The 25,000-nt window shown below is 48.1% G+C and overlaps 1 protein-coding gene across 1 annotated transcript in view; it reads right to left on the reverse strand.

The window, feature by feature from the left end:
• LOC145392381 (neo-calmodulin-like) overlaps window positions 1-25,000 on the reverse strand; it is a 144,637-nt gene that overhangs the window by 16,207 nt on the left and 103,430 nt on the right. The window contains exon 2 of the mRNA XM_080266783.1: window positions 16,972-17,208. Coding sequence (XP_080122909.1) covers window positions 16,972-17,208 — 237 coding nt within the window. The remainder of the gene's footprint in view (window positions 1-16,971; window positions 17,209-25,000) is intronic.

Consider the following 25,000-nt stretch of genomic DNA (forward strand, 5'->3'; position numbering starts at 1 on the left):
AGAATAACGTGGCTCACATAGCATCGCAGCTGGTGTGAAACGGCCTTCAGTTTCTTGGCTGCAGTGATGGGAGATGGTACTCTGTGGTTACCTGAGGTGGAGGAGGAGTTATTAATGTTAACTGTAGCCATGAGCAATAGGAGAAAAAAGAAGTGGGTACATGAAACAAATATGAAAAGACTAGAATGTGGTGAATATCAACTTGTTCAAGAGCTGGAAATGGATGAAGAGAAATTTAGACAATATTTCAGACTGTCTCCCGTTCAGTTCACTGAAGTTATATTTCTGTACCTCCTCTATCAGCTGCTCCATTCTGCATATGGGCCCTCCAGCGACACATCTCGTTCAAGTGCACGTGACAGACGGCAGACTGCCATCTGGGGACTGGGAAGGGAGAGCACAGGGTGGCTGGTGCGAGTCCCAGAGTGACCAAGTGCTCATGCGTGAGCAGAGCTATGCCAGTTGGGAAAGCTATGCGAGCAGTGTCGCAGGCATTGCTCGCATAGCTTCGCATCTGGTGTGAACAGTCTCATTTAAAACAATGCAAGTGATTGACAGCCATGTGGCTCAGCCTCGCCAGCATAACGTGGCTTGCGTAGCATTGCAGCTGGTGTGAAACGGCATTAACCCGCCCCATCCCGGCCGATTTTCCACCACTGATCCCTCCCAATCCCAGCAGATTTTGGATATATATATTTTTTGGCTCAAACCTCCGCTTTTGGTGAGAAACGATGGCAGATCACAGAGAAAGCGCTTACCTGAGACTAGAAATGGTCAAAACAGGTAAGCCGTTCGTTCGTTCGCTGAAAGATTCCCTGCACATATAGTGCAGGCCGGGCCATACATTAGCCCGGTCAGTGGTGTATGGGCTGATTAAAAAACAGTAAGTGGGGAGGACAGGACCTGGGGATTGCCCAGCACACACGTCCTGTCTCCTGACTGGCTTTGTGGTGTGTGTGACAGGTAAGCCATCACGCATCTGGTACCGTATTCTGTGAAGGCGCTTGGCTGCTGTCCCGTTTTCTATGGTTCAGGTACGTATTGGAAATCACTCAGAATTGGTAGATATTAATACCGGGTATAGAACAAAATAACATATAGTACAAGAATATATTGGTTTTCACACAAAAATATAGGCAAAATAAGCATTGTTCCATCATTGAGTGAGCATAGCAAAATCGCCCAAATCGGTCATATATGATTCGCTGTGACTGTTGTTTCAACATAAATTTCATTTTCTCTACATACATAATACTTTTCCAATAACATTATACCAGTTTCCACTTTATAGAACTGTTATCACAAATTTACAGGCCTTACAATTATCTTTAGCGTAATCTATCTCTATCTGTGTATTGCCAGACGCCTCAATACCGTTTGGGGTGGCCCCAAACAAATCGCCTCCAAGTCGCCCTGTCCCCCGCCATTTCACTGCCCTGCTGCCAACTCACACCCCCCTCTCTCATATACCTCTCCATCCCATCCCTCCATCTCATCCTCGGCCTCCCCCTCCCTCTTCCCCCCTCCACCTCACTCACATACACTCTCTTCGTCAGTCTTTCACCCTCCATCCTCTCCACATGGCCAAACCACCTCAGTGTGTTCCTCATAACGCTTCCTATCACATCCACATCAACACCACAACGATCCTTTATATCCTCATTCGTCAGCCAGTCTCTCCATGTGACTCCACAGGCTCCTCTTAAATAACTCATTTCCACTGCTCTCACTCTTGACTTGTGTCCTTCCAACAATGTCCAAGCTTCACTTCCGTACGTTAGAGTTGGTATCACAATACTGTCATGTAGTAACTTTTTCACTTCCATGCTCACTTCCCTGTTTCTTATCACTGCTTTCAAAGAACCAGCAACCTTTCTTCCCTGCTGTACCCTTTCAAGCACGTCACCCTCCAAACCTCCATCGTTACTCATCACACTACCCAAGTACTTAAACGTACTCACATTTTCCAATTCCTCACCATCCAACCTCGCTGTACATTCACTAACTTCACCTCTCTCAAAGACCATCACTTTACTCTTCCCTACATTCACTTTAGATTCCGTTTTTTACACACTCTCTCAAACTCATCCACGAAGCCTTGCAGCTCCCCTTCGTCTTCACTCAACAACACAGTATCATCACTCAACAACACAGTATCATCTGGAAACAACAGTACAGGGAGTTTCCAAACACTATCCTCTCTCACCAGGGCCACTCCAACATCCTCTACCCTACCTTGTACCTCTTTTATTACCCCATCCATGTACAGATTGAACAACCATGGAGACATGACACATCCCTGTTTCAAACCAACTTTCAAGGAGAAAAATTCACTTAGTTCACCATCCACACACACTGCAGCCTTCGCACCATCGTACATACTGTTCACAGCATTCAACAACTTTCTATCTACTCCATATATTCTTAACACTTTCCACAATCCTTGTCTATCCACCCTGTCATATGCTTTCTCCAAATCCATGAAAGCCACATACAACTTCTTTCCCTTCTCTAGAAACTTTTCCACTAAAGATCTAAGAATGAATATCTGATCTACACAACCTCTTCCCTTCCTAAAGCCTCCCTGTTCTTCTCCAACTAATTCCTCTGTTCTTTCTGTAACTCTGCCTCTAAGTATCCTACCATACACTTTTCCTATTATACTAAGAAGACAAATGCCCCTATGATTACCAGACACTTCTTTTTCCCCTTTTCCTTTGTACAAGGGAATAATTATACCTGACTTCCAATCCTCCGGGACTCTACCTTCCTCCCAGGCCAATTTGCACATCTTCCACATCCATTCTACTACTATCTGTCCCCCATGCTTTAGCATTTCACCACACACTCCATCAATTTACATAGTGCACGAGCTCGCTATGACTGTTGTTTTTACATTCTCTTTTTTCAACCTATATAATACTTTTCCACTAACATTACACCCGTTTCTGCTTTATAGAACTGTTATCACATATTTACAGGCCTCGCTGTACATTCATTGAGAGAGGTGAAGTCAGTGAATGTACAGCGAGGTTGGATGGTGAGGAATTGGAAAATGTGAGTACGTTTAAGTACTTGGGTAGTGTGATGAGTAACGATGGAGGTTTGGAGGGTGAAGTGCTTGAAAGGGTACAGCAGGGAAGAAAGGTTGCTGGTTCTTTGAAAGCAGTGATAAGAAACAGGGAAGTGAGCATGGAAGTGAAAAAGTTACTGCATGACAGTATTGTGACACCAACTCTAACGTATGGAAGTGAAGCTTGGACGTTGTTGGAAGGACACAAGTCAAGAGTGAGAGCAGTGGAAATGAGTTATTTAAGAGAAGCCTGTGGAGTCACATGGAGAGATAGACTGACGAATGAGGATATAAAGGATCATTGTGGTGTTGATGTGGATGTGTTAGGAACTGTTATGAGGAACACACTGAGGTGGTTTGGCCATGTGGAGAGGATGGAGGGTGAAAGACTGACGAAGAGAGTGTATGTGAGTGAGGTGGAGGGGGGAAGAGGGAGGGGGAGGCCGAGGATGAGATGGAGGGATGGTGTGGAGAGGTATATGAGAGAGAGGGGTGAGTTGGGAGCGGGGCAGTGAAATGGCGGGGGACAGGGCGACTTGGAGGCGATTTGTTTGTGGCCACCCCAAACGGGATTGAGGCATCTGGCAATAGATAGATAGATAGACTATAATATTGAGCGTCATATCACATGTACAGTGAAAGACAAAACTATCTTCCCAGTTCCGTCCAAAGATAATTTACACCAGGTGAAATATAATGAAAACCCAATCTCTATTACTGCGTGTTGCAAATGATTTGATTTTTCCACTATATATTCGTCAAACTTTGGGAAGATAGTTGCGTCTTTGTACATATTGAGTGAACTCGCTATGACTTGTTTCAACTTACACGCCATTTTTCAACTTATATAATACGTTTCACTATGATTACACCCATTTCCACTTTATAGAACTGTTATCACATATTTACAGGCCTTACTATAATATAAGAGAGAAGTGGAGGAACGATTGGGCAAATATGAATTGGAGCAGATGGGGGACGTGGAAGGTCTGTGCAGGATAATTACAGAAGAAATATGTGCAGCATGTGATGTGGTGTGTGGGAGGAAGAGAAGACGGAGGGGGATGCAAGGAACAGCATGGTGGACTGAAGAGGTGAGACAGGCTGTGGCACAAAAGAAGAAAGCATACAATGAATGGATGAGAATTAGGGGTGTGGAAGAAGTTGAGAGGTGGAAGAGAGAGTTATATGTAGAAAGAAAGAGAGAGGTGAAAAGATTAGTAAGAGAGAGTAAGAAGAGAGTGGATGAGGAATTTGGAAGGAATTTGAGTGTAAAGTGGAGGGACTGTAAGAAAATGTTCTGGAAAGAGGTGAAGAGAGTAAGACAGGGTGGAAGTGAGGTTAGCAGGGGAGTGAAAGATAAAAATGGTAGATTACTAGTGGCGAAGGGAGAAAAAGTGAACAGATGGAGAGAACACTTTAAGGAATTGTTGAATATACATGATGGAAGTAATGTGAGTATAATTGGCTGGGGAATGGCTGGGAGAAGGAGGGAGGTGAGAAGACAGCAAGAAATCAGTAGGATAGAAGTTGTGGAAGCAATGAAGAAAGTTAAATCGGGGAAAGCCCCAGGAATTGATGGATTGTGCGGTGAAATGCTGAAGCATGGGGGAGAGATAGTAGTAGAATGGATGTGGAAGATGTGGAAATTGGCCTGGGAGGAAGGTAGGGTCCCGGATGATTGGAAGTCAGGTATAATTATTCCCTTGTACAAAGGAAAAGGGGAAAAAGAAGTGTGTGGTAATCATAGGAGCATCTGTCTTCTTAGTATAATAGGAAAAGTGTATGGTAGGATACTTATTAACAGAGTTACAGAAAGAACAGAGGAATTAGTTGGAGAAGAACAGGGAGGCTTTAGGAAGGGAAGAGGTTGTGTAGATCAGATATTCATTCTTAGATCTTTAGTGGAAAAGTTTCTAGAGAAGGGAAAGAAGTTGTATGCAGCTTTCATTGATTTGGAGAAAGCATATGACAGGGTGGATAGACAAGGATTGTGGAAAGTATTAAGAATATATGGAGTAGATGGGAAGTTGTTGAATGCTGTGAAGAGTATGTATGATGGTGCTAAGGCTGCAGTGTGTGTGGATGGTAAACTAAGTGAATTTTTCTCTTTGAAAGTTGGGTTGAAACAGGGATGTGTCATGTCTCCATGGTTGTTCAATCTGTACATGGATGGGGTAATAGAAGAGGTACAAGGTAGGGTAGTGGATGTTGGAGTGGCCCTGGTGAGAGAGGATAGTGTTTGGAAACTCCCTGTACTGTTGTTTGCAGATGATACTGTGTTGTTGAGTGAAGATGAAGGGGAGCTGCAAGGCTTGGTGGATGAGTTTGGGAGAGTGTGTAAGAAACGGAAACTAAAGGTGAATGTAGGGAAGAGTAAAGTGATGGTCTTTGAGAGAGGTGAAGTCAGTGAATGTACAGCGAGGTAGAATGGTGAGGAATTGGAAAATGTGAGTACGTTTAAGTACTTGGGTAGTGTGATGTGTAAGGATGGAAGTTTGGAGGGTGAAGTGCTTGAAAGGGTACAGCAGGGAAGAAAGGTTGCTGGTTCCTTGAAAGCAGTGATAAGAAACAGGGAAGTGAGCATGGAAGTGAAAAAGTTACTACATGACAGTATTGTGATACCAACTCTAACGTATGGAAGTGAAGCATGGACGTTGTTGGAAGGACACAAGTCAAGAGTGAGAGCAGTGGAAATGATTTATTTGAGAGGAGCCTGTGGAGTCACATGGAGAGACAGGCTGACAAATGAGGACATAAAGGATCGTTGTGGTGTTGATGTGGATGTGATAGGAAGCGTTATGAGGAACACACTGAGGTGGTTTGGCCATGTGGAGAGGATGGAGGGTGAAAGACTGACGAAGAGAGTGTATATGAGTGAGGTGGAGGGGGGAAGAGGGAGGGGAAGGCCAAGGATGAGATGGAGGGATGGGGTGGAGAGGTATATGAGGGAGGGGGGTGTGAGTTGGGAGCAGGGCAGGGCAGGGCAGTTGGGGGACAGGGTGAAGTAGAGGCGATTTGTTTGTGGCCACCCCAAACGGGATTGAGGCATCTGGCAATAGATAGATAGATAGACTATAATATTGAGCGTCATATTATCGCATATGTACAATGAAAGACAAAACTATCTTCCCAGTTCCATCCAAAGATAATTAACACCTGGTGAAATACAATGAAAACCCAATCTCTACTACTGCGTGTTGCAAATGGTTCGATTTTTCCACTATATGTTCGTCAAACTTTGGGAAGATAGTTGTGATGGTGAGTGAAGTCGCTATGACTGTTGTTTCAACTTACACTCTATTTTTCAACTTACATAATACTTTTCCACTAACATTACACCTGTTTCCACTTTATATAATTGTTATCACATACAGGCCTTACTATTATATTGAGCGTCATGTTATCGCATATGTACAGACCTTACTTTTACAGTGAGCTTCATATTATCGGAAGCACACACAGTATCAGTAATGTAACAAGGTGTGATATTCCTTGTCAGGGTGGGGAGGAGAGGGTGGTGGGGGAGGTTGGGGAGTGGAGAGTGGCGCCCTTCCCCACTCTCACTCCTCTTCCCTCTCTTTTCCTTTCCCCTTTCCCTTCCCTTTTCTTCCTTTCCCCACATCACGGGGCTGTGAGGAGGAAGTGTGAGAATACTGTGGGGTGAAAGACGTGGTAGGGAGCGGCTCCCTCTCACCTGCCTGCTGTCCATGTACACCACATGCTCGTGCTGCTTCCCTCCCATCACCACTTTCCCTTTCACCGCCCACTCCCACTGCACCACTTTCCCTTTCACCCCTCACTCCCACCACACCACTTGGGCCTTCCCCAGACAACACAGAAGGACCATACTTTATTTCCCTTCTCGCTGCTCCTTGCCTGCGTACATGTACCAAAAATCACATGCGAAATTTGAAAAATGTGCAAATGACGGACCTTGCAATTGCAAAACTTATGGATACGTCGTCGGGTGTCACCGTGACAAAATGTGGCAACGTATCCATACATCGTCGGGACGCCTCGGGTTAAGAGTCCGATGCTTGGCTACTTTAGTACACTATGTTTTAGGGTCGACAACCCCTTTATTGTCCTTGATGGCATTACATGATCGAAAAACCTCAAGTGACAGGTAATCTCTTGGGGATAACCTGGGCAAGGCCGTGACTCCCTGTGGGGAGTTCACAGCCACTAAACCATCATCACACTAAAAGTTAATCATGAAATCTGTTGCAACGTTCAGGTCATAACTGGTGGAGTGTGAGTTAAGGAGTTGTGACGACATACAGGGTGATTCGTAAATAGCGCCCCACTAGAAACTTCCCTGGCAGTATCTTGTGTTGCAGGATAACTCAGTCTGGTGGTATGGGTGTGAGTGTGGTAGAGGGAGAAGGACGTGAATTAATGATGCAGCATAGACCCAGCAGAGTGGAAGATGAATGTAACTGTTATGCTAGGTGTTTTTGGGTTGACTTCTTGTCCTAAGAACACTAGCTACTGAGCGGGGTTCTCTGTCGAGAACGGAACTAGAATACACTACAAGAGGAACAGGGCATAGAAGCTCGGCAGACCAACCTTACACATACATTGCCTTAATTACAATCCTTTACAACATACAACAATGACATACATGTACAGGTTAATAGGGACACTGTCAGGCTTGGCCCGGGCTGATCACAGGTGGTGCCCAGGCGTGGGAGGCAGCTCGTCAGGTGTGCCTTCCCGTAGGGGGCACGCGACTACTGCCAGGGATGTCATCCGGATGGGGCTGCTGGTCGGCGTGCAGGGAGGCCTTTTCCTAGTGGGACCTTGACCTGGGAGGTGGCCCTCTGGACTGGGGCCAAACAGGGCCAACAGGCATGCTTGCCTTTGCCTGCTCCTGGAAGAGTCGTCTGCTGGTAGGGCTCGGGAGGCCCCGCCCCAGGGTCCTGGGGGTGCCCCTGGGTGTCTGGGGGCTGTGGTCTCCACAGGGTTGGACCGCCATCAGGAGCTGCCTGCGGCATCCCTTCCTCGAAGCGTCCATCAGCAGCGGGCATCGTCCAGGGGTGGCCTGTAGGGCGTGGATCCCCGGGCTCAGGATGGGCCCTCGCCACCACTCCTCGATCTGCAGCCCCTCTGGCGGACTGCACCTGTGAGGAGATAGAGATGGAGAGAGAGAGAGAGAGACGTTCCACTTGGCCTCCGGAGGGGTGGTGGACTGAGCCAGGATCTTCCTCCAAAAGGGTAGTCTCAGGTTCTGTGGATGAAGGGTGTACAGTGGCCATTCCTTCCTCGGTGTGTACAATGGCCATCACCGCGGTTCCAAGAGCCCTAGAGACAACAGCCAAAGTGCATATAGTGGCTGTCACTTCCTGCCCAGTATATACAGTGGACGTCACCTCGGGGCTGTTCCCTGAGGAGGTGGCAGACAAAGGGCTTACAGTGGCCGTCCCTTCCCCGGTGCGTACAGTGGCCATTACCGCTGTTCTGCCTCTATCTGGTTTATCAGCTGACGTGCGTACAGTGGTCATCATGTCCTGCCTGGTGCATACAGTGGCTGTCACCGTGGGGCTGGTTCCAGGGGTGGCTGCAGCCAATGTGCGTACAGTGGCTGTCACTGCGGGGCTGCAAGGGGTAACAGCTAAAGGGTGTACAGTGGCCGTCCCTTCCCCGGTGTGCACAGTGGCCATCACTGTGGTGCTGCTTGGGACTGTTCTGAGACGAGCCCCACCCCAATCCTGGTGAGGGCTGGCCCAGCTGAGATGTAGTTGGCCAGGATTGCTCTCCTGCTGGTGACCATGTTGAGAGGAAGAGGGGTGCAGGGCTGTGGGACACCTAGGCCCATCTCGCTCGGGCCCGGCGCTCTCTCTACATGCCCCTCTGTGGTCTCCTCCTGGGATGGGTGTGGGGCTGTGGGTCCTTCCTGGGGTGGGTGTTGTGACACCCTTCCCTGGGTTTCCCGTGGGGGCAGCCATCTCACCACTGTCGATGGGGAGAAAGTCATGTCCCTGTGGCTGGAGGTGGTAGGTGTCTGGGGTGGTGGTCCGGTGTGCCGGTATGAGATGGCGGAGGAGAGTGGTCCAGTGGTGGGTGAGCTGGTTGGGCTCCTGGTGTGGAGCGTAGGTGATGTGGAGGGTGGATGTGTGGGGTGTCTGTAGGAGGCGAAGTAGCTGAGGTGTCCCCCGGATTCATTGCCTGTGTCCTTGTGCGGGGGACCAGATGATGCATTGTACCTTCATCTTCGGTGGTGGTGAGTGGTTGAGCTCTCCCGGCTGAGTGCTGGCGACAGGCAAGGTGGCTGGGGTTTTATGGGAGCTCCGAGGGCAGGTGTGAATCCTCTCCCTGGGGTATTGGGCAGGTGGAAACTTCCACCATGCCTGATGCATTCTCAGTGTGATGGGGGCTGTATTGGGTGTGGTGGGGCTTGCTGGGGGTGGTTGTGGTGATGGGGGTGTGGGTGAGGGTATGACTGTGTACCTGGCTGGTGGGTGGGAGAGGCAGTCAGATCTGGTCGTGATGGTGGTGGTGGTGAGAACGGGTGTTGGTGTTGAGGTGATGGGGCCATGTGGTGCATTTGATGTTCGTGGGTGGGTGGTTGAACGTCCTGGTGGGGGAGTGCATGGGGTGGTTGTGGGTGTGGGGCTGTTGCATGGGGTGTGCATGTGGGGGGGATGTGTGGGCATAGGGGTGGTGGCAAGTGGTGATAAGGTGGTTGCATGTGGTGTATTGGCCGGGAGTGGGTGGTGGGTTGATTGTCTAGGTAGTGGAGTGTGAGAAGTGGTGGCAGTGGTGATGGTTGGTGAGCTGGGGCATGCTTTGGCGTGGGCGGTGGGTGGGGAGTGTGTGTGTGTGGAGGAGGGGAAATTTTGATGGGGTTAGGGGTGGTGGTGGGTGTCATGTGGTGTTGGTGTTGTGGTGGGGTGATGGCGGGTGGGCAGGGGTGTCCCTGGGGATCATCCTGCATGTCGGGTGGTGGTGGCGTGGTGGCGGGAAGTGAGGTGTCAGGTGAGGTCGCTGGCAAAGTGTTGGCGGCCCATGGGGGTGGTGTGGAGCAGGGGGAAGGTGGGGTGGGGGAGGTGTCTGTGGATTGGGGGGTGGGTGAAGGTGAGGAGGAGGAGGAGTAGGGTGAGACATAGTAATTGTAAGAGTCAGAGGAGTGTTCCGGGATGGTGGGAGATGGTGTAGTGGGGGGTGGAGCATGTGCGGCCTGCGTGGGTTTTGTCTTGTGGGGTACGAACTAGCCACATGTGGTGGTTTCAGTACGTGCGTGTGGTGCTATGGTGTTGAATAGTGACTTGATTGGGGTTGGGGATGTTGACGACAGTGTAGGGCCCCTTGAACCGTGGTGAGGTTTTGGTTGGGACCGGTAGGGGTGCTACCACTCCTGAGTCTCCTGTTTTGTATGGGTTGGATGTTGTGACGTCCGGTTGTGGATCTTGATGTTTTTGCAGGTGGTGCAATCTTCTTCTGAGGTGATGAAAGGGGTCGGATGTGGGGGGTGAGGAGGGTGGTTGGAGATGGTGTCGGAGGGGTATGAGGAGGGGGTTTCTCCAAACACCCATTCTTGGGGGGTGATCCTGTCATCTCTTAGGCAGGTGTTCGTGCCCTACTATATTATTTTTACGTGCCTGGCAAATCCTCGTTGTCCGTTTCCTGTGTTCGAGCCTGCACTTGGTTGAGGAGGGTGCGATGGCTCCTTTCACACACTCTGTTCTCTTGGGGCCAGTAGGGGGAGGAGTGGGTGATCTGGTAACTGAATAAGGTGGCTAGTACTTTCCAGGTCTTGCCGGTAAATTCTGGGCCATTGTCTGAGTGAAGGGCTTGGGGAATCCTAAAGTATGGGAAGTTGTGGTGGACGAATGCTTCGGCCATGGCCACAGTGTGATACTCCTTGGCTGGGCAGGCAATGAGGAATTTTGAGTAGACATTCACAAACGTTATGTTGTATTTATACCCGGCTTTGGGTGGTAGGGGCCCGACTACATCTACAGACAATAGTTGCCATGGTTTGTGGGCGGTGATTTTTCCTGATGGCCCAGGTGTGCGGTAGATGTCCTTACCTGGTGAGCAGGCTTGGCAGGTTTGGATGATTTGCTTGGCCAGTTTGGAGGGGCCAGGTGTCCAGTAGATGTTGATGAACACTTGCAAGAGTTTTTTCGTGCTGAGATGGATGCCATTGTTGGACTGTAGGTGGGTCATGGCGTCGAGAATGGTGTCAGGGTCGAGGACTATGTGCCTGGCCTGAGTAAACAGGTGGTCGCCGTGCTTGTGGAACTTGGAGAACACCTGGAGTGGTATCCAAGGTGGGCGTTCCTTATTTTGCCATTGTTGTATAAGGTCGGGGGTGGTGTTGATGGAATTGATTGGCTGGCGGGACAAGATGTCGGCGTTGGTGTGTAGTTTCCCTGGTCTGTTGGCGATTTTGAAATCAAACTTCTCTAGAGCCTCTCTCCACCTGATCAATTGAGTGTTGTTGGTGTTGGATTGTCGTAGCCACTGGAGGGATTGGTGGTCTGTGATGATTGTGACGTGAGTGCCAGAGAGGTAGGCTTGAAAATTCCAGAGCCTATATGATGCTCAGGCATTCACGCTTGGTGGGGACATAATTTTTCTTGGCTTGGTTGAGGGTGCGGCTGGCACAGGCAATTATGTGTTCACGCCCATCTTGGACCTGGGCCAGGACGGTGCCAATCGCCACTTGAGACACGTCCTTATACAGGTGAAAAGGCAGGTGTAGTCGGGGAAGGCAATGACCGGGGTGGTGATGAGTTTTGATTTGAGTGTGTGAAAGGCAGTGATTTGGGTATCGGTCCAGATGAATGGTTCACCTTTCTTAGTTAGGTCGTCGAGGAGATTTGCGATGTTGGTGGAACCCTTGATGAAGCGCCGGTAGTAGGAGGTAAGCCCAAGGAAGACGTGCACGTCATGGACATCTTTTGGTAGGGGGAGGTCTGCAATGGCCTGCAGTTTGTCGGGGTCGGGAGAGATGCCTTCTGCTGAGATTATGTGGCCCAGGAAGGAGATGGACCGTTCAGCCAGGACACATTAAGATGGTTTGAGTCCCACCTGGCGGATGCGTAGGAAGACTTGCCTGAGGTGCTGGAGGTGGTCGGCCCACATCCGGCTGATAACAATCTCATTGTCCAGGTACTCCAGGCAGATTTCCCAGGTGAGGCCACTGGGGACTGACTCCATTAGTCAGGAGAATGTGGCGGGGGCATTGCAGAGTCCGAATGGGAGGACATTATATTCCTAATGTTTACCATTACTGGTGGAGAATGCTGTTTTTCCTCAGTCCTCGCGGTGGATGAGGACTGCAGATCTAAGGTGGAGAGCCATGACGACCCATATGGAGAATCAAGGGGGTTGTCTATCCTGGGTAGGGGAATGACATCCTTTGTAGTTACGTCATTAAGTCTCCTATAATCCACACAGAAGCTCATGGTGCTGTCTTTCTTTTTGACCAGGACGATGGGTGAGGACCACAGGCTGGTGAAGGGAGAGATAACGCCTGCATTGAGCATGTCCTGGACCTGCTGGTCTTCCTCAGTCCGTTGTTTGGGATTCTTTTGCTGTGAAGGTTGGTGAATAGGAGGTCCTGTGGTGTGGATTTCGTGGTTCAGGTACGTGATGTGGCTGATATCTGCTGGTCCTGATGAAAATAGAGTCCAGGAGGAGTTGTTGGAGGCTGTTAGCTTGATGAGGTGAGAGGTGTTCAGGTAGGGAGGGCAGGATGGCAGGGGAAGGGGGGGGTTTTCACAAGGCTCGGCTTTCGTCCATTTCTCCCACCACTAATCCTCTGGGGAGGGTGAGGGGTGTGGTGGAGAGATTTGTTATGGATACTGCTCTGAGGTCGGGGGGAGGAAGGTGGGTGACAGTAGGCAGGAGGAGAAGGCCCCTGGTGGAGGCTGGGGGAGAACAGGACAGAGGTGCTGGTAGGTCTGTTCAGCTGTAGCCAGGCCTCATGTTGTGGGGGTATGGTCAGGGCGGAAGCGATGGTTGCTCGGAAGGCAAGGTGGGGAGGAGCGGGGTGGGTAGGAGGTGGGTAGGGTGGAGGACATTGGGGGCCAGGGAGAGAGGGGTGGTGTGCACATGCAGAGTAGCTGAGCAGGGGGTCTGGAGGTTTTTGAAATTGGAGGTGCCGCTTGTGGCAGTCGATGTTGGTGTGTTGTTTCTGTATAAGGTCCAGTCCCAGGTAGCCATCATAGGCATGGCAGGTGAAGTAAAAGACAATGAACTTGTGTTTGGTGGAAACTTGTTGGTATGCGTAGGCTCGCAGGGCCCGGGTCTCCCCATGTATTGGCAGGGGGCCATCCCCCGCGTCTACAAGGTGAGCTGAGGTGGGGAAAAGTGGGCCGAAGGCAGAGGTGTGGCAGGAGAAGTGTGTGTAGAGGCAAGACCTGGCCGCTCCCATGTTGACCAGGAGCCTCGCTTTTACCCCGTTCAGTCTCATCTTGTAAACTGGGGGATGGTATTTCTGCAAGATGGCCCCAGCTACTGTGGGGAGGTGCAGGGGCGGTCCTAAAAATTCAGCTGTTGTGGGGCATCTTCCTCCTCTGGCTGCATTTCCCCGGGGTCAGTGTAGTCGGTGGATGAAGCATCGTCCTCGGCGCCTTCGTCGTTTAGTGATGAGACCTTGCAGTGCCCCTGAGTGGTCGTCCTGTGCCGGGCAGCTTTCAACTGTTCACGGGTGTCATGGAAGTTGCAGCTGCGTCTGCAGGCGATGAATTCCCATGGGTTAATGGATAATAGGTTTGGGTTCTCCTTGGGCTTGGGGCGTCTCTTGGTAGGGTGAGCGCTAGGTATGGGAGGTGTTGGTGAAGGGTATCCGTTGCTTCTGGTGTTGCGCTGTCCTCTGGGTGGGGAACTTGTTTATTGCACCGGTGTGTTGGGGAGTTGAGCGGGCGGCTGGGAGGCACCGCATGAGCTGTACATCCCTGTTGAGGTCTCCTGAAGGGTCTTATATAGTAAAGTGTACCCTTATGGTGCTGGGGAGGATCCTCAACAGTATGTTAAATGTGCGTTGCTTCCGGGTGGCAGCATCGGTCTCCGGGTAGGCAGTGGTGATGATTCGCCTGGCCTGGATAGGTGTGTTGTCCAGGTTTCCGTCATAGGTGAGGGCATCGAGCTGTGACAGAGCTATGACACTTCCCAAAGATGGTGTGACTGCCTGCGTAACGATTTGTTTAAATTGCTCCCATTTTAACTCTAGGACAATCTTGGAGGCGATACTTGATACTGCCTTGCCCAGGTGCAGCAGGGTGACAGCAGTATTCTCCCTGTCATTTTCAGAGCCTATGTCCAGTAGTGGCTTAACCATGGACAGGTACACATTGATGTCATATTGCTCGGGATCGAATTTTGGCAGTTGAACATGAGGTTTGGCTGCCATTGTGCTAGATTTCCCTGTTTTGCTCCTCTCTGTATTCTGATCGGGTCAAGAACCACCGCTGCCACCAGTGTAATGCTAGGTGTTTTTAGGTCGGCTTCTCGTCCTAAGAACAATAGCTACTGAGTGGAGTTCTCTTTCGAGACCGGAACTAGAATACACTATAAGAGGAACAGGGCATAAATACTCAGCAGACCAGCCTTACACATATATTGCCTTTACAATCCTTTACAACATACAACAGTGACATACATGTACAGGTTAATAGGGACACTGTCAGGCTTGGCCTGAGCTGCGGGAACTGGGCTGATCACAGGTGGCGCCCAGGCGTGGGAGGTTCTCGTCCTAAGAACAATAGCTACTGAGTGGAGTTCTCTTTCGAGACCGGAACTAGAATACACTATAAGAGGAACAGGGCATAAATACTTAGCAGACCAGCCTTACACATATATTGCCTTTACAATCCTTTACAACATACAACAGTGACATACATGTACAGGTTAATAGGGACACTGTCAGACATGGCCTGAGCTGCGGGAACTGGGCTGATCACAGGTGGCGCCCAGGCGTGGGAGGCAGCTCGTCAGGTGTGCCTTCCCGTAGGGGGCACGGGACTACTGCCAGAGGTGATGTCATCCAGATGGGGCTGCTGGTCAGCAAGCAGGGAGGCCCTTTCCTAGTGGGGCCTCGGCCTGGCAGGTGGCCCTCTGGACTGGGGCCAAACAGGGCCAACAGGTGTTCTTGCCTTTGCCTGCTCCTGGAGGAGGGTCGTCTGCTGGTAGGGCTTGGGAGGCCCTGCCCCAGGGTCCTGGGGGTACCCCTGGGTGTCTGGGGGTTGTGGTCTCCACAGGGTTGGCCCGCTGTCAGGAGCTGCCTGCGGCGTCCCTTCCTGTGAGCGTCTGTCAGTGGCAGGTGTCGTCCAGGGGCGGCCTGTAGGGCATGGATCGGGCTCGGGATGGGCCCTTGCCACCACTCCTCAATCTGCAACTCCTCTGGTGGACTGCACCTGTGAGGATAGAGAGAGAAACGTCCCACTCGGCCTCTGGGAGGGGTGGTGGGCCGAGCCAGGGACTTCCTCCAAAGGGGTAGTCTCAGGGGCTGTGGATAAAGGGCGTACGATGGCCGTTCCTTCCCCATTGTGTACAGTGGCCGTCACTCTAGTTCCACAAGCCCTAGAGACAACAGCCGAAGTGCTTTGAGTGGCCGTCATTCCTGCCCAGTGCGTACAGTGGCTGACACCTGAGGAGGTGGCAGACGAAGGGCGTACAGTGGCCGTCACCGTGGTTCTGCCTCTACCTGGTTTACCAGCCGACGTGCGTACAATGCCCGTCACCACCTGCCCAGTGTGTACAGTGGCTGTCACCGCAGGGCTGATTCCAGGGGTGGCTGCAGCCGACGTGCGTACAGTGGCCATCCCTGGTGCATGCAGTGGCCATCACCGGGGGACTGTGGGAGGTAACAAATGAAGAGCGTACAGTGGCCATCCATTCCCTGGTGCGTACAGTGGCCATCACTGCGGTGTTGCTTGGGACTGTGCTGAGACGAGTCCCACCCCGATCCTCGTGAGGGCTGACCCAGCTAAGATGTAGTTGGCCAGGACTGCTTTCCCGCTGGTGGCCATGTTGAGAGGAAGAGGGGTGCAGGGCCGTGGGACACCTAGGCCCATCTCGCTCGGGCCCGGCGCTCTCTCTACACGCCCCCCCCCCCCCGTGGTCTCCTCCTGGGGTGGGTATGGGGCCGTGGAACCTTCCTGGGGTGGGTGTTGTGACACCCCTCCCTTGGTTCCCGTGGAGGTGGGCATCTCTGTAACATATGAAGACCCTGCACTTATAATGAGTAGCTACTCTTCTGTTCCACCCCAGCGAAAAAAAAAAAAAAAAAAAAGTAAAATAAACGACGTCATAACGCAACTCGCGATATCAGTTGTAACGATGAGGTCATAGAAATGTTGGAAAATGAAGATTTTTCCATTAAATAAGTGCTGTATAAAGTGAGATAAAAAAAAATCCAACATATCCCATTTGTACCCAGTGTCCTCAGTATAGGATGGAACTGGGCATATTCAAAATTTAATAAAGAAGGGAACCCCCGGGTAGGGACCTATAAGCTTTGCGACTATGAGCCGACAGGCGGAGGGTGGTATGCCCAGCACCCTTCCTGCAAAATCCTTCGCACAGGAATTCCGGGACCCTATGGGATATGTACGACATATATTTTGAAGTGCCTCATGTAGTAGTGAGATCAGATATAAAAATGTGATCAAAAGTAACACTCATTTGTATGGTATAAAGCTAAGATTAGGCTAAGAGTTTCTCACGAGATTACTGAAATCATGCGGTACCTGTACCGCATGAATTGAGGTTCATGGTTACTCGTGGTATCGACTGAAGTAATGGGGTGATAAAGTGAGGTGCAAGGTTATACTCATGCAATAAACTGAACTGATAACGTGATATTCTGAAGTGAGGTGAAAGAGTACTCATGAACTGCAGTAATAAAGTGATACTTAAAGTGAGATGCAAGGTTTCCTCACGAGATCTATTGTAACGATGAGGTCATACTGCTGGTGCTTGAGGCCTTTCTTGCCCTTCTTGCCCCCCTTCACCTGCACCTTTGATGGCGCCTGCTTCACCTGCGTCTTCTGGGCGGACGGCTTCCCCACTTGGTTGTTGTTGTTCTTCTTGGAGGGGGTGCCGCCCTTCGAAGCAGCGCCGCCTTTCACTTGCTGGCCCTTTGGTACGGCGTCAACGGAGCCACTCTTGCTGCGGGCCTGGAAGGAGAAAGGGGGAGTTTATTGAGAGGTGGAGACAGGGAGGCTTGGAGAAGGGATAGTGAGTTGGAGATACGGAGAGTTTCCTGAATACAGGGGGAATTAGTTGGAGATACGGTGAGCTCAGGAGAGTTAGTTGAAGATAGGGAGAGGTTGTTAGTGATAGGGAAAGTTAGTAGCTATAAGATGGAGAATTTCTTGGAGATAGGGAGAGTTAGTTGGAAATGGGAGAGTTAGTTGAAAGTAGGAAGAGTTAGTTGGTAATAAGTAGTTGGAGATAGAACGAGTTAGTTGAAGATAATGAGAGTTAGCTGGAGACGGAGAGTTAGATGGAGATAAAGATACCTGGTATCTGTATCTTGTACAGACGTGCGCATCAATTTAGTCTGTGAGTTGATACTCATTTGTATGTATATCGTTAGTTTGAAGAGTGTGTGTGTGTGTGTGTGTGTGTGTGTGTGTGTGTGTGTGTGTGTGTGTGTGTATTGTTAGTTGAAGTTGAATGAATCATTGATTAATATTAATTAAATGAACTATAGGCTCACCTCCATTAATCCTGGCATTGATTTAGCTTAGGAAAGACTTCTTGTAGTAAATGATATAAAAATAAAAATGTCTTCACTCTACCAGTACACTGCGTGTTATCTCATTATTATTATTATTATTATTATTATTATTATAATATTATTATTATTATTATTATTATTATTATTATTAATTATTTTCTAATATAGTATTTGAGTAAAGTGTGTGTGTGTGTGTGTGTGTGTGTGTGTGTGTGTGTGTGTGTGTGTGTGTGTGTGTGTGTGTGTTTATCAAAAACTCTGAAACTGATCGTTCAAATCAGACAAAACTCGGTGTCCACGGCCGTTGGGTTCCCAGTATTTGATAAACGAAATCCCATCGGCGGGGTTTCACTTGGGGCCAGTTTGTCTGTTTTGTGTTCCCGATGGATTACATTGAGCGGTCGACCCTTGACAAAGTTAGCATGCCTGCTTTAAACCAGCCGTTAGAGATCGAACAAAAGTGTAGACAGTTCTCATGCAATTTTCAATTTCGGTGCTCCGAAGCATTCAGTTCCGATTGATGAGTTTCTGTTGATATGATTCACTTATATCAGATTCTCGTGGAACGCTTAGTTAACAGCGCCGACGGCAATTTGCAGGTATCTTGATTTTTTGAATTCCAAAATTTTTTGAAATTCATCCGTCTACATGGTCAGGTAAGTTGTCAGCGTTTCAACGTGCCTAGAAAGAAAAACTTGGTTTCAGTTTCAGTTTGTAACAGTTCAGTTTCAAGAAACCATTATTGGACAATGAAATAAGTGGCGCGCCACATGATTCTAGCACTGCGACGCTGTCGTCGAGTGCACATTTATCTTCATCGTGTATCCCGATATCACCACCTTCTGTACCTTCATGCTCACCAACTTCTGCGTCGCCTTCATCATCGTATGTTACTTCATATGTGCCAACTAACGCCCATATATGCCCGAGCTCAAAAGTTCTGTCAAACTAATATGTTAGGAACGATGCACCAGGGTGATGCCAGCCTACCAGTACGAGGTGTACAGTGTGTTACATGCTCAGTGGCGTTCGCAGCTCTGGCTAGCTCCAGTGATTTAAGTTATTGGACCAGCGACATCGTGGACTCAGTGCTGCAGTTGGGCAGTGCACTCGACCTAGAAGCTACGAAAACTGTTAAAGAAACGTTTTAGACTCCCGGTGAAGTTCCACATCTATTCAGTTGGAATAGCAAGTATTCTGGTAATATAGTAAAACTCGAATCATATGGCCAAGTTCAGCATCTTTCACTGAGACTGGCGGAATTTCTCTGCCAGCATTTGAGGTTAGGCGTTGTCACGGACAACCGAGCATGCTGTATCACAAAATACCAGGATAAGTACTGGTGCTTTGATTCACACTCCGTGAATGGTTCGGGTCAAGCTGTTGTCGACGGTTACTCTGAGCAAATCACATGTAGCCTACGGTGCATCTGCCAGCGTCTACCTGTGTGCCGCCTTTGTACCGGCTTCTTAATGTGTTCTTCATGTACCATGAGGTGCTCTGAGCTGATCACGTGACAAAAATCCCCGTAAGTTGCGTACATCCTTTATGAAGCCAGGTAGTACTATGAACTTGAAAAGGAATAAGCGAAGCAGTTTTGTCATTTTGTATAATGCATAATTAGATGTAAAAGACACAGCTTAGTGGCAGCTTTTAACTTATAAGTCTCGGTAGGCATCTGCTCCAAATCAGGGAACGAGGGCGATGGCCGAAAGCCCACCACAAGAACAAGCGTGCCACGGCCCGAAGGGCCGGAAGGGCCTTTATTATTTTGTTACTGGCAGACGCTCTTATTCAGCTTCTGAATAATTATAATTTTGTAGTAGATGTTAGAAAGGACATTAATATTTCGCATTTTTACAAGGAAGAAAATGTACCGTAGTTGATATATACTTTTGTTTGTAGCTAAAGGACATGTTACCAGTATTTGTTATGGAATCATCTCTTACATAGCCATTTTAATGATATCTTTTCTATTTCATTCTTGCTACCACACAACGATTCTGTTTAGCTTAGGCGAAACTGGCAGTGAAAGCGTGAGAAACAAGACTCCATTCTCCCCCAAGCTTAACTTTGCCCTTATCGTATAGTTCAATATCCCTTTTTAACCACGCGGAAAGGTTTATCTTTTTGCAGCCTACAGTATTTCCCGTGGCATAGTTGCAGAATCAGACAGTTCTACAGCCCTGCATCATTTCCATACCACTTTATTTTGACTAGCACAACACTGTAGGGCTATTAGCTTGTTGCATATTAACATTCAAGGTGGAGACGGTGTTTTTACGTCTATTAAAAATGAACGGAGTATAGTAAAATTGCGAGACAGCAGCAAGAACAACTTGAAGAAATGCGCAATCGTACCAAAGGGGCTAACGAAGCGACACCACAGCGGAGGTTTAGGTATTTGCTTGTTGTGCTCGTTAATGTATTCATAGCTAATATTTTCAGAGTGGCATTTAGTCTGCCCTCGTGACAAATGAGGTAGAAGGAAATTAGTCGAAAGCGAGAGGGGAAGGTGAGAAATTGAGTCTCTCTCTCTCTCTCTCCGGCGACATAATTATGACCCTGGCAGTTGCGCCGCCATTTTATTTTATTTCGTTTAATCAGTCTCTCTCTCTCTCTCTCTCTCTCTCTCTCTCTCTCTCTCTCTCTCTTTCTTTCTTCAGTTCCTTTATCACCTTCCTTCCTGTCACTTCCTTTGTCACCCTCCTTCCTGTCACTTCCCTTCCCTTCCTGTCAATTCCTTTGTCATTTTCTGTCCTTTCACTACCCCTCCTGTTATGTTTTCTCCTGTCACCTACCCTCCTGTCACTTCCGTTATGTCTTTTTGTCACCTCCCCTCCTGTCTTTGTCCTTCCTGTCACTTATGTTACCGTCCTTCATAACACTTCTCTTCCTGCTGCCACTTTCCCTCCTTCTGTCACTTCTCAAACTTCTTTCACTTCCTCTCATCCACCTCTCTCATTTCCTTTCTTTTCTTCACGCCATCTTTCCCCTCTTCCTTCCTGCCTCTCCCCTTTCCTTTTTTTCCCATTCTCTCCCTTTCCTTCCTTTCACTTTTCTCTTATTCCATTCCTTCCCTGCATTTTTCTTTCCTGTCTTTCCCTTTTCTCCTTTATTGTCTCTCCTCTCCCATCCTCCCTGACTACCCTCTCCCACACCTCTCGTCCTCTCTATTCCATGCTTCCCTCTTCCTTTCCTTCCCTTTTCCTTTTTCAAAGTCATCTCTCCGTTCATTCCTCTCTTCCACCCTCCCCTTCTCCCTTCCTTCTTGTTTCATCCACTTCTCTCCCTTTCTTCCTTCCTCTTTCCATTTTCCATTTTCCTCACTCCATTTCTTCGTTTTTCCCTCTTCTCTCCTCATCCCTCCTTCCCCACTCGTTTATTTTCATTTTTCCCGCCTCTGTCTCATGATTTCCTCCCCTCTTTCCGCTTCTCTTCTATCTTCTCTTACGTCACTTTCCCTTCTTTCCCTTTCATTTCTGTCTGTCAGTGCTTTTCCGTAACTTCCCCTTCCTTTCTCCTCTGTCTTCTCCCTTCTCTCGCCTTTCCTTCTCTCTCTCTCTCTCTCTCTCTCCGTCACATCCCCTGCACCCATCCCCTTCTTCATGTCTTCCTCACTCCAGTTCCCCTTCCTCTTTCCTTCCACGTCTTTCATTATCTCTCTTTCCCGCCCTATCTCCTCCACCTACCCTTCTCCCTTCTTCATCTCGTCATCTTTTCCCCTCCGTCACTTCCCCTCTTCCGTCGCTTCCCCTTGCGCCGGCCGTCACCCTCTGCCTGTTATTAAGTGGCCAGGCAGGCAGAGAGGGGAAGGGAAGGGAGGGGAGAGTGTCTTACTAAACTGGCCGGAGTTGAGAGAGAGAGTCCTTAATAGTTACCCCTGTCACTGGCTCGAAAGAAAATGGTCTGAGTGTTTTCGTGGTGGCTTTGTCAATTTTTACCTCTGCCAATAAAGTTGGAGGAGGTTATGTATTCACCTGTGTTTGTATGTCTGTCTGCCTGTTTGTCCAGGCGATATCTCCAGAAGTTCTCAATATCAGTGAAATTTTGTGGAAGGGTGGGCCATGGGCCAAGGAAGTTGTGATTAAATTTTGGGGCGGATCCGGATCCGGATCCGGATCCTATCTCCACGGATCCGGCCCCTGATCCTTTTTGGTGTCAATGGTATTGGCGGAGGTATGCGCTCTTGAGTGCTTTCTAGTTGTGTCAGTTTCTCAGTATCATTTATTCATTATATTTATATGTCTGTTTATATATCTACCTATCCCTCTCCATCTGGCTTATCACTTATTTGCATGAGGCCGCTTTCAGTGAGGGGGTAACTTGGATGAAAAGATATCTAGGCTATTCCTCCCGTAGTCTACACAGTAATGACCTCTCCTCCCACACGCGCACACGTCACCCTGCCACATACAGTACACGGGGTTTTATAGTGTCCAATTTAAGCAGCGTGACATTCTGTCGTTTGTAAAAGTAGGCTACACCTTTGTCTCTTGTAGGTTGCAGGGGTGGTGGTGGTACCCGGTATGCCATTTCCGACAAGTAGTCAATAGAACTCTATTTCACCTGTAGCGTTCAGTGTAGAATAGAAGTGCATATCATGAAATGTTTTTAGACAGTATACTATGAGTAGGTGTGCAGACGATAAAGTCGGTATTGGGGTACATTGTTTACACCAGTAGGCTAATGGACTCTCTAATGGCAGCGCTTAGTAGATGCACTTTCAGGCAGAGTTGGGTCCAGGTAAAGTACTTGTACTTGTACTTGGTACTTGGACTAAAGTACAGTTTTTCATGTACAGTACTTGTACTTGGAGTTTAAAATTTTGGTTGTACTTGTACTTAGACCCTAAGTACTTGAAAAAATACCAAATACTTTCAAGTACAATCAAGTACCGGTACATTATATTTAACAAAAATTTATATATTCTACTGGATTTATAAAGGTATTATTAAGTAGACTTAATATTCCGTCACAGAAGAAATGGCTTGATTAATAAAGTATACCGGTACTTAAATTCTGATACGTTACTTTCTACCTTAATAACTTAACCTTTAGAATATGACGATCATTTAATTTCCTGCTTCAAAACAGGAGCACTTTTGTATGGTATAAAGTACTTGTACTTAAGTACAGTGACATGTACTTGGACTTGGACTTAAGGAAATTGGAAAAGGCTGTACTTGTACTTGAAATTTTTCGGTAACTTGGACTTGGACTTATGTACAGTAGCCTGTACTTGGACCCAACCCTGCTTTCAGGTACATGGAAGCGTGAAAAGGTAAAAACGGCTGTAGTGGATGTCAGCTTAATGTTAGCAAGGACGAAGGGAACATTGATTTTGTCAGAGGTTTTACTATTAGATGTCCTAGGAAATTCCACCATCGACTTTTCCGGGAACTGATAATCTCAGCCTCATCTGTATGGTGCAGTGTCACTTCTGAATTTAAGTTCATTTCTGTCATATCTGTAAGGTATAAGGCGACATGTCTAGCAGAGTAATCTCTTACAGGATCAGTGTTCTGATGTGCATTGATAACATTTGTTGGACGGTCACTAATGCCTGTATTTCATTTCAGTTTTTCTTTCACGTTTCCATGTGCTTGTGCTCCACAAATCGGTTATCGTTAGACAGTCCATTATAAATGTAAAATTTTGTGATTCTGACTGTATTGTAGGCGCATCTGCTCGTAGAAGTTTTCTCAAAACAAAAAGTCACATTTTTCATTTTTTGTTCCGCAGCGAACACCCTAGTTGAGGTAGTGTCCTATTGAGTAGTAGTCAGAGAGAGCACCACCACCATAGTCTACAAGAGAAAAGGATAACTATAAAGCATTAGAAAAGACTAAATACTAGGCTGCTTAAATTTGCCACTAAAACACACACACACACACACACACACACACACACACACACACACACACACACACACACACACACACACACACACACACACACACACACACACACACACACACACACACACACACACACACACACACACACACACACACACACACACACACACACACACACACACACACACACACACACACACACACACACACACACACACACACACACACACACACACACACACACACACACACACACACACACACACACACACACACACACACACACACACACACACACACACACACACACGGTTGCTTTCAGCCAACCCCCCAAACTTGTGACAGTGATTCGTTAGGTACTTCTCAGTTGATTACGGTAGTTTAGGTATAGGCTGCCTTACTGGAAGAAATAAGTTAACTTTTTTTTCTTTCTTTTTGTTTCATACAACACATTTCTACCACAGACTGAGTTAGACTTGGCTTTGGAAATTTTGCAACACTTCTTCCGGAGCGATTTATTTTGCACAGTTCACCCAGTTATTCTCTTGTATTGATGGAATAGTCAGTATTTAAATTATATGAATAACATGCAAGAGACTGTCAGGGTGTAATATGCAGAGTAGGGTAAGTCGCTAAGAAAAAGGCACCAAGAAGTCTCCTGTAACATCTAAAATACTCCCATTAGTGCCTTATATTGCTGTTGATTGTGGCACAGTGTTGGTCTGTGGCACAAATGTGTACCTTCGAAGTCTCAGCTATACACTGTTTTCATCTGAAAGAAGTGGGCCACTCTAATAAACTGAATACTAGGTCGTGACTACATTAATTCGTTGAGTCTTTTGTTATTAGTTTTCGTGCCTCAGTGCAGTTCAGCCCTTCAGTCTGACTACATTTGGCCATCAACTAAAGTGAACATGTTAGGGATGTTTGTGTGATTAAACGTGCTATAGATCTATTGACATCTTTCAGTACGAAGATTCTCTCTCTCTCTCTCTCTCTCTCTCTCGCTCCCGAGGTCTATTTCTGCTGTATCTAAACGATTTTGTTCAGGTTGAGGGATTCACTTTTCAATTTTGAGAGGTTAAATAGTTAAAGCACTAAATATCACTTTTCACTCCCTCCACATTTCTCTCCCTCCCCTCTTCCTCTCTCTCCTTCCTACCTCTCTCTTCCCCTACCTCTTTCTTCCTCTTCCTTCCCCCTCTTCCTCCCCCCCTTCCTCCCCCCCTTCCTCTGCCTCCCTTTCCTCCAGTCTTTCTTCTTCCTCTCTCTTTTTCCGGTTGGGGTCATTTCCTCTTAATCGATCAACTAGGAGGCCTGTGTCCCACGGTATGTTTCTCTCATCTCTCTCTCTCTCTCTCTCTC

The sequence above is a fragment of the Coenobita brevimanus genome, chromosome 22, assembly GCF_032717465.1.
Source record: "Coenobita brevimanus isolate Jiangsu-jjx chromosome 22, ASM3271746v2, whole genome shotgun sequence".
Taxonomy (NCBI): Eukaryota; Metazoa; Arthropoda; class Malacostraca; order Decapoda; family Coenobitidae; genus Coenobita; species Coenobita brevimanus.